The following is a 12,637-nucleotide window of genomic DNA, read 5'->3' as shown; positions in this document are numbered from 1 at the left end:
AGTTCTGACGTTGTGAAAACCTTGCCTGCCCTTGATGAATCCATTTTGGTCTCTATGTATTATCTCAGGTAGAAGTGTCACCAACCTCCTTGCTATAATTTTACTTAGTATTTTGACATCTGTATTAAGTAATGAAATTGGACGAAATGAGTCGCGTTTTGTAATTAATTTATTAGGTTTAGGTATTAGCGTAATGAGAGCATGTCTTAAAGATTCTGGGAGTATACCATTTGTAAAGGATTCTTTAAGCATCTAAAATGGGACTGGTGAGTTGTTTTTTAAATTTCTTGTAAAAATCCACATTAAGGCCATCTGGTCCTGGTGTTCGACCTGCTGTTAAACTGTCAATAGCTTCTATTATTTCTTCTTCTGTTATGTCCATGTCTAATGATCTTTTTGTCTCTTCAGAAATATTAGGTATAGATAAACTATTTAGAAATTCTATTTGTGTACTATTATCTGCATATTCAGAGGAATATAAAGTTTCAAAAAAGCATTTAAAAGTGTCATTTATTTTAATAGGGTCTACCGTAATATTACCACAATTATCTTCAATGGAATTTATTGTTCTTTCAGATTGCTTCTGTTTAATTCTCCAAGCTAACAATTTACTTGCCTTTTCACCTTGATCGTAAAAATTTTGTCTTAACATCATTAGACTAGCTGCTGCTTTTTTAGCAGAAAGTTCATTATATTTCGTTCTAAGATTTAGTAGTTCCTGATTAATGTTTAGGTCATTTTTGCTTGATAGGTTTTTTTCTATAAGTTTAATTTTAGTATCTAGATCTGTCAATTCTTTCTTATACCTTTTTGATTTGCTACTTGTAACACTTATAATAACACCTCTAATGAAAGCTTTAAAGGCTTCCCATCTGACACTGGCTGAGGTTTGTGTAGTGTTTATATCATAATACATGTCTATCTGTTCTATAATATGTTTATTAAATTGGTCATCTAAGAGCCATTTGGGTTGAAATCTCCATTTTGGAGGGCTTCCCAGTAATTTAGGATCAATATACAGGTAGGTAAGTGATACAGGGGCATGGTCTGAAATTACTATAGAATCGTATGAACAATCAACAATATATGGCATAAGTGTAGCTGAAATAAGAAAATAATCAATTCTAGAGTGAGACTTGTGTGTTTTAGAGAAGCAAGAATATTGAATATCTTTAGGGTGTAGCTGCCTCCATACTTCAACAAGGTTTAAATCCTTTATAAAATAGCCTAGGGTTTTTCTAGTCTGTCTGTGGAATTGATCAAGGCCGGATGTACGATCTCTAACTGGATCTAATGTACAGTTGAAATCTCCTCCCATAACATAATATCCAGAAAGAGTGGATATGGTTAAGAAGAGGTTACTATAAAATTTGGGGATGTCATTATTAGGGCCATAGACATTAATAAGATTCAATTGTTTAGATAATAATGACCCTTGAACAATTACATATCTACCTAAAGGGTCCTGTATTATTTTATCTATCTGAAATGAAATTGATTTGTGGATCATTGTGATGATTACCCCTCTTGCTTGAGAACTAAATGATGCTGCATATATCTGACCTGGCCATCTATTATTTATTCTACATATGTCTTTGGGCATTAAGTGTGTTTCCTGAAGAAAAACAATTTCACATTTTAGTTGTTTTATTCTAGACATAACTTGTTTGATTTTAGAGAAAGTATGTAACCCTCTACAATTCCAAGAAACAATTTTAACCTCAATAATACCAGTCATATCCTTCTATATTGTAAAAAGATCCAAGCTTCTTCCATATTTTAAAACGTAAAAAACCCTGTACCGTATAAAGATGAGTCATAAAACAAACTAAAAACAACAACAACATAAACATATTCCGATTTTAAATAGAAAATAAAAATATACTTATACACCACAGCTGTGAATTGCCGAGAACCGCCAGCAAATCCAGACTCTTCTTTGCTTCTAACTTCCTTAACTAAATCAACCCAATTTAACTTTGGGTAAAGCAACCGTAAAGTACGATAGATCGCATCGCATTTTAGCCCAGCTTATTAATTTAAATCGTCCCATTCTGAGGAGTTCGAGATAATGTCTTGAATATTGCACACATTCATAAAGTGAAAACAAAGTTGAGAAAACAGCACCTGCTTAGATGTTCATTAGAAAGTCGTTAACTTCTGATGAATTTTGAAAGACATGAGCATGGCCATCAATAGTTACTCGGAGGCGCGCTGGAAAGATGAATCCATAAATCAGTCCCTTAGCTCGCAGCTTCTTCTTTACTTCGTCGAACTGCCTCCGATGTTTGTTTACTTCAGCAGAAAGGTCCGGAAAGAACATGATTCTGTGATTCTGGAATAGTACCTCTTTCTTTGCTCTGGCCGCACGCATCACGCGTTCCTTGTCTCTGTAATCCAGAAACTTTGCGATCATCACTCTTGGAGTTGCTTTTGTATCCGCTGCAGTTTGGCGCGCATAACCGATCCTGTGGGCTCTTTCTATAGCCAGTGGTTTTTGAGAGGTCCCATGTCCAGCGCTTCAGGTAACCAGCTTTCTAAGAATGTACATACATCATCGCCCTCGGATTTTTCTGGTAAACCAAGAATCCTTAAATTTGAGCGTGGACAACGATTTTCCAAATCGTTAATTTTCCAAGTTAGTGAGGTAATTTTCTTTTCGAGAGTGGTAGTAGCTGATTGAGGAGTGGAGACGGAATCTTCAGTTTGAGATATGCGTTCCTCTGCCTGTGTTAGTCTTCCGAAACATTCTGCTACATGGGTTTTGATATCGTGTACGGCTGAGAGGACAGTTTCGAACTGAGAGGCCATGTCAACTTTTATCGAGTGTATTGCTTGTATAATGCCACTTGTTTCAGCGTGTAAATCGCCAGGTTGACCTCCGCAAAGCGGCGACGAATTTTCTCCGCCATTACTTCGCACTTCTTCCATGCTTTCGGAGTCAGATGTAATCTGTGTAGTTTCAGTTTTTTTCGCCTTTTGCTTTGCTGGTTTAGGTGACATCTTAAGCAGTGTTCAGTCTTGAATAATTTGAGTTCGAATGTTAAATAAAACCGGGAAAAATTTAGGATTTTTAAAGATATATTACCGCTGGGCTAACTCGTGCGTCTCTTCAGCAAGGCGCCATAGCCGGAAGATAACGTGGTAAAATTTTTAAAAATTATTTTAAATGTACAGCTTTATTAGTGAATAGCTGCTGAGCGCAACAAAATATAAGCTATATTTTATAACATGCTCTTATGTGCTGAAACAACATTTTACTTAAGATCACAGAATAATATGCAACATCCTTAAATAAAGGGGAATCACCTATTAAGTGTCGTATAGCCTATAGGGAAAATATGTTTCAGGTCTCTCCGGAGCATTTGGGCTGAATGTTTGATGACGTCTATCAAAACGATGATGTTATAAAATACACTTCATACCGACTTATTACTGGAGAATAACTGTGCTTTTATATGATGGATGGGTGCGCTCATTGCGCTGGGTCCCTCCGTTAGTGGCGAGACTACTCAATGCACGATGCCAACAGTTGGTCGGTGAGTGAACAAATATATATTGAATGAAAATACAATGGGAAATGTGTATAGACATATAAGGTACTGCTGTACAGTAAAGTCATTTGTTTGTTTTGGTTGTCTTCTGTTAATTGTTCCTTAATGATGCGATGGTGTGCTTTATCTGTCTGATTTCCACTGAAATGGGTGGGTTGCATGACATTTGGTTCTGGGGGTGGGGTTTGCGGGATGCGCTGCAAGCTACTAGCCCGACAGTGGAAACGCGACATGATTTCGGCCTCACTGCTCAACCTCCTGGGCGATTGGCACGGCCCGGCCCGGCCCGACCCAATAAAAGCTCTGGCCCGACAGTGGAAATGAGCCTATTGATGCAGAATGGCCCCACTATTTTTGTTATCTATTGTGTGAAGATACAAGATATGCAGTACCTGAAACTAGATACTGAAAGCCTATGCTGGCATTTCTCTTGCAGTTTTGCTATAAGTGTGTGAAGAGTGGGAAAAGAGGGTTGGTTGTGTTACGAACCCCCAGTTTTTAAGGCTCGTCTAGGGAAGGGGTTAGCAACATAAAAGGACACAGAAACCAGAATTACAATTCTCTATTTATTTAGAGACCAGAAGATACGTGTCCTATTTAATTAAGGTGGCAACAGAAATATAAATCATTAATTAAACAATATCTTAGTGAAACCAATTACTTTAATAAACAAACAAAACATAAATCATAAAGAAAATATTAATAAAAAACATAGATCAAAGAAACGGCACAACACCAGCATGGCTCCTCAGCAGCGGCTGCACAAGACGCGCACAGAAGTTTCGGACCTTCATCAGGGCAAGATACGGAGAGATTCTCAGCAAGTACGGGTCATACTCTCCAAAGAGAGACAAGATCGTGAGGATCAGTCAGACGCGCTGGAAATCAAGAGCCACCTCGACACACACTCAGCTTCAGCTTATAAAGGCAACAAGCCGAATTAGCGGCAGGTGCAAGGCGGAGCCAGCCTCAAAAGAAAAGAAACAGCAATTAGTAATAATCTCCATCCCCCCAGCACAAAATCACAGAGAATAATAATAATAATAATAATAATAATAATAATAATAATAATAATATAGAAGGAAGGCTAAATAAAGAATAAACCATGACATTTGACAATCCAACACAATGGCCAGCATATTGAACAAATTTTATAAGTGTCAGAAACTTGTAAATAACAAAGAATAAAGTTACGTGAAAAATAAGTACACCATTGTTTTCTTGTGAAATTCCCAAAAAGTTTGATGTGTCAAATTACCCTCTTCCTATTGAAAAAAGCAAAAGTTGGATCCATGATGGCCGACTTCAAAATGGCCTCTATGGTCACCACCCATCTTGAAAAGTTTGCCCCCTCACATATACTAATGTGCCACAAATGGGACGTTAATATCACCAACCATTCCCATTTTATTAAGGTGTATCCATATAAATGGCCCACCCTGTACAGTGACACTGTTGACAAAAGAATAAAGCACAAGATGTGGGACGCGACCTGTGTGAGCCTTGATTGATTTTTTTGCTGCAACACGAGTTAGGTGAGCTATCCTGTATTTTAACTCAACTTGTAACATGACATTTTTTTACATATATTCGGAATATGCAAGTGTCAGTAAAATGAATCGCTCACATATCTTTTGCAGGTTCATTATCTGAGATGTAGAACGCAGGAAAAGCTGTCTATATAAAGACACTGCACAGTCGCACATGCATAGAGAGACACTGCACGCGCTGGTAAAGAGTGTGTGTGTTTACAATGGTTTGACTAAAAAAATATGAATTTGTAGCTAAATTGTTTGCGATGCCAAAGCATTTCTCGTCGTTTACACCTTTGCTACAGCATACTGTTACCGCTAGACACTATACATGTCATAATCAATTTAAAAAAAAATAAAAACACTTACAGTTTGTGACTCCAATTTTGCATTTTAGCTCTCCAAGTTGGCATTTCAGCTCTCTGCTGTAACATTACAGTGCCTCTGACCACACCCCTTAGGTGTGCAGTGTGTGTGCGCAGTAAAAAGTTACTTTGTGATCTCACAGGCCCAGAAGTATTTTTTTGTAGTTCCCAAAGTTTATTCATTGTAGGCTTTGCTAAGCTAACTTTCCCTTTGCATGGGGCATTTTACATTTAGAGATGTTGTTTAGGTTCACATAGCTACATTACACATTAACTAAAGTTCAAAATATGATATCGTAGTGGACCACCCCTTTAATGTGAATCTTGTCCAGTCTCTTGCCATTAACTTCCACATAAAGTGTAGCCAAAAAAATTATAATTATTTGTCATCAAATCTGGAGCCCTATTTAACACCAGAACACCCTTTCAAAGCACACTGTTATATTGGCAACATGATTAAGCAATTTGACAGTGACACAAGGACTTGTTGTTCTGACGACAATGACATATTCATTGACTTAGACATTTATTGTATTTTTGAGAGATGAACCAAAGATTTTGAGTACGCTTTTGCGTGTAATTCATGGTGTTTTGCTATTCGTATGAGTTTTTTTGAGAAATGCACTTACTGTTTTGCAAATTGCAATATTGTACTGTAAATGTACCAAAACTGTCATATTTGAGGATATGATACTCAGTTAATTAAAATATATACATACATTTAAAAATATTATTTAAGAGTATTGCAGTTTACATATACAGTTGAAGTCAGAATTATTAGCCTCCCTGACTTATTAGCTCCCCTGTTTATTTTTTCCCCAAATTTCTGTTTAATGGAGAGAATATTGTTTTAGCAAATTTCTTAGCATAATAGTTTTAGAAACCTATTTCTAATAACTAATTTATTTTACCTTTTTCATGATGATAGTAAATAATATTTTACTTGATTTTTCAAAACACTTCTGTACAGATTAAAGTGACATTTAAAGGCTTAACTAGGTTAATAAGGTGAACTAGGCAGGTTAGGGTAATTAGGCAAGTTATTGTATAATGATGGTTTGTTCTGTAGACTATCGTAAAAAATAGCTTAAAGGGGCTAATAATTTTGTCCCAAAATTGTTTTTTAAAGAATTTAAAACTGCTTTTATTGTAGCCGAGATAAAACAAATAAGACTTTCTCCAGAAGAAAAAAAATATTATCAGACATACTGTAAAAATTTCCTTGCTCTGTTAAGCATAATTTGGGAAATATTAAAAAAATATATATATCAAAAGGGGGCTAATTATTCTGACTTCAACTGGTTATTTAATCAAATTCACTGTGATAAAATTAATTCTTACTTTTAACTATTATTATGTGTGTATGTACACTTGCTAATTACATACCAACAGCAATATAAAATCAATATATAATTTATTAAATTTTTTAATGAACACAAATAATCTGATGTTATAAATAATATAGCCCTCCTATTAAATGTTCATTATTTTTCAAATATTTCATAACATATTCTAATAGCTAATTTATTTGATAGATAGATATGTTGATCCACAAACATGTCAAAATATGTTCAACAATAAACAGAGACTCTGTATTGATTTGCAGTATATTTGTTCTAAAAGACCTTTAGCTTGCAGATCATAGTTCATTTCACATAAATTGACCTAAAACATTTCCTATTGGCTGTTTCTGACAATAACATTTTTATTGAGCTGCTTATGAACTTTGTAAACTTCCTGTTGTGAAAAATACTGCAATATCTCCTGGGACAAACAGCTTTTCTTCTCTGTCTATTATTTAATGTAAAGTCATGACCATCAGAACAATTCGTTATGTGAGGAGGATGTTACCTAAGGTAATTTTTAAAAAACTTTACATTTTAAAACTTTAAATAATATATATATAACTTAAAAAAAACGTTACTTTCAAATACAACATAGCTTTATGATAACTCTTATGTGTGTGTAAAATACATGTGTGTTATACTTAAATAATGATGGTGGATGTTTTCAGACATATGATCACAGGACAGAAGTTCTGTCAGAGATATCTTTAGTTTTGTCTCATTATCAGCATCTTGAACCAGTACTAGAGAAATTTGGTGAGTTTATTTGTATAGCAATTCTCACAATATATCTATGGGCTTGACATGCATTGTTACATATAATGTTTACATGTACCATTTTAATTTGATTTGCATTAGATTACATTACAAATACATACAAATTCTTATTTTGAAGCATGCAATTACAGACTGCCCAGCTTTGAGCATTTTAACAGGAAACGATTGTGAATTTGAAAATGCTCATTTAATAATGTTGCATTGACTCAGTATTTTCTCTTTTTTAAAATTATGTAAAAAAGCTATTTTTTATAGCAAATTTTTTTAAACGAAATTAAAGTAATTTGTAAACAATTCTAATGCAAAAACTGTCTACAAAGCAGGAAATACATTTTATTAAATGATGTTTTACAACGTTCTGGTTGCTTTCATGATTAGACGTCACACTTTCTCACATATCGTTGTTTAATACTGTAATCCGTTTTTTTTAATATTGTAATCCTTTTATGAAAAATTAAATGCCCATTTTACAAATATTTATGAACATTAACGTGAACATGAGGGTGCATATTTATTTTTAGCACATTAAGTATCCTAATAAAAAAAACTATTTTCTTATAATTTCCTCAGTCTTTAATGATGGCACAGCAAAAAACTTGATCAATTTGACTGGAACCATTCAGGTGTTCTATGAAAGTAAGCTCCCTTTCCCTGTTATTTTGCTATAAAAAATAATAAATATTATTATATTATATATAATAATAATAATAATATATATATATACATACATATATATATATATATATATATATATATATATATATATATATATATATATATATATATATATATATATATATATATATATATATATTACAAGAGTGCAGCAATCACAACATTTAAACACTTTGTGGTTTAGGAAAACAGTACAATATTCCAGTGACTTTGTGGCTGAGAGAAAGTTATCCACGCACTGCCCCCATCTGCTATCTGAAACCCACCTGTGAGATGGTTGTTGTGACCAGCAAATACGTCAACAGCAATGGAGAGATCAGGATGCCTTACTTGAATGAGTGGAAACATGTAATTATAAAGTTTAATAATGCTACATTTGTTTTTTCTGGTTGCATTGCAAATATACATTTCTCTCTCTTTTCATGACATGATCTGTTTGTTTTTGGGGGCTTTACAGACCAAATGTGACCTGCACAGCCTAATTCAGGTTATGATGGCAACATTTAGTGAGGTCCCTCCTCTGCGTATGCATCTTGACCAAGAGAAATGTAAGCACTGTTTCCATTTGTATAATTCCATGTTATCTGGAAAAAGCAGTTTAGCTCTAGATCTTTTCCTCTATGCTAATAGGTTCAGGAAAACAGATAAGCAAGGAATTTAGACCTAGTTTAAGTGATCTAAAACATGATAAAGCATCCAAAGGTTGATGTGATTTTATGATTTGATTAACTGGAAATTATCTTTCACTTACATTATAAAACAGTAGAAAAAGCATGCTCTTTGATCACAAAGTTACACAAAGATTTGTTTGATATTTAGATGAAATGACAAGAATTTTTATTTGTTTTTTTTACAGCAACATCTGCTCACAAAATACACCTTGCTGATGATTTCTCACATGTGACGCTGAACAGAGAGGATCATCTTCCTTTTTATGAACTTAATGAAACTATATGTTAGCTAGCTAAATGTCTTTGCAATTTGTACATCTATAAATTGTATGAAAACAATCATTTTACTGGCATGAATGCAAAATGTACATTTTTGTAAATACTCAAATTTTCTAAATACACAAGTCACATGCTTGTAATGCAATGTTTTCATATGATTCATGCTCAGTTAAAATCCACATGGAATCAAAATCAAAACATTTTTTCTAGCACACATTGTTCTTCTTAATGTTTGCAATTAATACATGCAAGTGAATCCACAGTTTTTATGGCTAACCTTTATTCAAAATCTAACCAATTGTGTCCCTTCTGGAATGTCAGTCCCTTTCTGATCAGTTAGCCATAGCTTACAAAGGTTAGCCATATCCCTCCAATATTGAGTTTGCTGTGAAAAGTGAAAGATGAGAGGTTGTGCACCAAAATTAAAATCGCATCCCTTTTCAATATAACATTTCAGTTGGAAACATGTCATCAAACTAAATTAAAGTCTGCAGCAACTTTTGGTTCACAGCCTGTTTATTGTTAAACATATTTTGACAATTGCAATAAATTTAAAAGAATATGTTTGTGGATCAACATCTCTATCTATCTATCTATCTATCTATCTATCTATCTATCTATCTATCTATCTATCTATCTATCTATCTATCTATCTATCTATCTATCTATCTATCTATCTATCTATCTATCTATCTATCTATCTATCTATCTATCTATCTATCATCTGTTTGTCTAGCTGTCTGTCCGTCCATTTGTCCATCTGTTTGTCTGTTGACCTGGGCTCGCCGCCTCGTGGTGCCCTTAAGGCTGATTTATACTTCTGCTATGGCGCAGCCTACGCATCGAAGCGTAGCCCTACGCCGTGGCCATCACTGATGCGCATCTCTCAAAAAATGTAATTACATGTCGCAACAACGCGTAGCGCAAGCTCTGTGGTTGGTCAGCTTGGTAGCGCTGACGAGTCTGGGCAGGACCGAGAGCCTCGCGAGCCCGATGGAGCAACTGTTCCAGAAAGCAGGTTATGTGACATACCCGGGTAAGTTAGAGAGTAAGTAGGTGGATAACCTCAGCTTTGGTTCCAAAATCGGAGGTAACTTCTGGGTATGTTAAGTAGCCATAGCAACTTACTCTCTGAAGATAACCTACTCCGGAGCAGGTTATGTTCAGAGAGTAAAACCTGGTTTATACTTCTGCGTCATGTGACCGGCGTAACCCACGGCGCATGCAACGCGCTTAGCTGTGCATTTATTCTTCTGCGCGCTGTCTCTGTTGGTCTGCATTAACACTTTCGAAACGCTAGTTGGCAGTGAGGTGTAAATGTTCCTCTGTGTCGAGTTTCTTCGCTGCTTTTTTGCTTTTCCTGAACACTTCCGGGATGTACAAGTGGCTCAAACTCGCTCATTTTGAGGCAGGAACCCGCGGACGTGCAACAACTTTAACTATGGGTAAACACAAAACAAAACTTTACATCCGGAGCTCCTTCACGGGACTCCATACTTGTAAACAATCGCTCCATCAGGCTCGCACCATTCATGCGGCTCTCGGTCCTGCCCAGACTCGTCAGCCCTACCAAGCCGACCAATCACAGAGCTTGAGCTTTGCGTCGTTGCGACGTTTAGTTAAATTTTTTGAGAGGTGCACGACGGCCACGGCGAAGGGCTATGCATCAGCGACGTATCATACGCCGGCGTTTGACACAGAAGTATAAATCAGCCTTAAGTTGCTATCTTCCAGTGTTTGTCTGTTTCAGAGAGTTTACTGAGCATTGCGTGCTCTTTTGATGGGAATATTTATGAATGTGGATGCACAGATACAAGTTTTTTTGTTGTGAGAGGGTTATAAGTGCATAGTTTTTTTATAACCAAATTTATAATGTTAATGTATTTAACAAACCATTTTGAAGTCAAATGTGACAAACCGCGGGTCTGCGCTTACCATAAAAAACATTTACTGTACCACCTGTACAGTATGCCTGGCACTGAACTGTTTTTTTACATTTTTGTACAGTTCCTTGGTCATAAATCACTGCATTACACACTTTTTCAGAGCACGGCAATAGTGTAGTGGACAGTGCGTCATTAATGTACAACGGAGCACACAAGAGAGCGAGTTCGAAGCTCACTTACAGATCTGGTGTTTTTCTCTCCTTCTGCACCCTTCACATTTTTCTGTATAATATTATATAAAGAGGCAGCTTTGTCTTTTGTCGGAAAATATATCTATAATTTAAGATGTAGGATGTTGTTCATTTGTATAGATTCACGCACACACACCTACATTTTTTAATATAATATTTTTTTCAGGGTTTCCAAATGCTATTGTGTGCATAAATTGCAGCCGGTTTTAAAGCTCCATCAGTTACTAAAGGACACTGATAATATGAAATCTGCCCATAGTATAAATGTGCAGGTGCAACTTAATTTTCTGTCCTTAATCTTTTGGTGTTTTAACTATTTAACTCATTACTGCTTCCACTTACCAGCTCATACTGTATGTGATGACCCCACCTCATCACTATATGTTGAGGCTAAATGGCTGATTTTCAGGATGTAATGATTCAAGTGTATAATACAAATATAGTACAAAAAACTATAAAGCAAATGTTGCTTTACACAATGTTTATTTTTATTATATTTGTATTATACAATAGAATCATTACTGGGCACTACATTGTTACTTGCTGGTGGACAAAAGATACCCTTTTCTGCCTTATACGATGACACCCAGAGGAAATCTCAGTGACCCAAGCAGACAAAAGAGATGGAAGAGTGCTAAGAAATATAATTTGTCAAAAAACTATGTTTAATCAAATAGTTTGGTCTGTTCATTTCTTCATTTCCTGAAATAAAATGTATGATTTTTTACACTGCTTTGTACACGCACCTTTCAACGTGTAACATATTTTTCATATATATTTCTCACCTTAAGGTGATGCTCATGTGACTTTATTTATCTTTAAAGATAGACCTTATATAGCTACTTTAGAATTTAAATATATGTATAAAAGATTTTGTGATCCAAGAGTAATATTCAAATATGGAAAAGTGCAGACAAATTCTTACACTGCTTGTTAGTTGAGGCAGAAGGAACTTTGCATGCAGAATAAAAAGCAAAAAAAACCCTAAAGCTACCTGACAACAATCACTTACAACAGTTACAGATTGTGTGGTTTAAGTCAAAAACTCAATCACTGATAAGCCTTTATTATAGGACACAGCAGCTCCTCTAACTGGTGGCCCACAGTTAGACAGACCTCTTTCTATTAGCTGCATGACAGAAAGAAAATTCTAGAGTGTGAAATACAGAGCTCCAGTAATTAAATATTACCTTTTAGGAGAATGTTTCTGTGTTTAGTGACTTTAGACAAAGTTCTATCTAGCTCCAGAAAGATTACAATTTCTATAAGCCTTATTAGTCAATACACATATTGTGGCCTTA

General features: G+C 35.2%; 2 protein-coding genes across 2 annotated transcripts in view; one reads left to right on the top strand and one right to left on the bottom strand.

Moving 5' to 3' along the window:
* LOC147837713 (uncharacterized) overlaps positions 1-12,637 on the bottom strand; it is a 977,861-nt gene that overhangs the window by 317,290 nt on the left and 647,934 nt on the right. The window lies entirely within an intron of this gene.
* Positions 7,175-9,763, top strand: zgc:123278. The gene is given in 6 exon segments (NM_001037567.1): positions 7,175-7,307; positions 7,466-7,553; positions 8,145-8,210; positions 8,434-8,597; positions 8,707-8,797; positions 9,106-9,763. Coding segments are annotated over 6 exon segments (558 nt in total). The 5' UTR covers positions 7,175-7,262; the 3' UTR covers positions 9,210-9,763.

This window comes from Danio rerio, chromosome 25, assembly GCF_052040795.2.
Source record: "Danio rerio strain M-AB ecotype USA chromosome 25, GRCz13ab, whole genome shotgun sequence".
Lineage (NCBI taxonomy): Eukaryota > Metazoa > Chordata > Actinopteri > Cypriniformes > Danionidae > Danio > Danio rerio.
The sequence above is the reverse complement of the archived record's forward strand: the minus strand, read 5'-3'. Positions and strand labels throughout refer to the sequence as shown.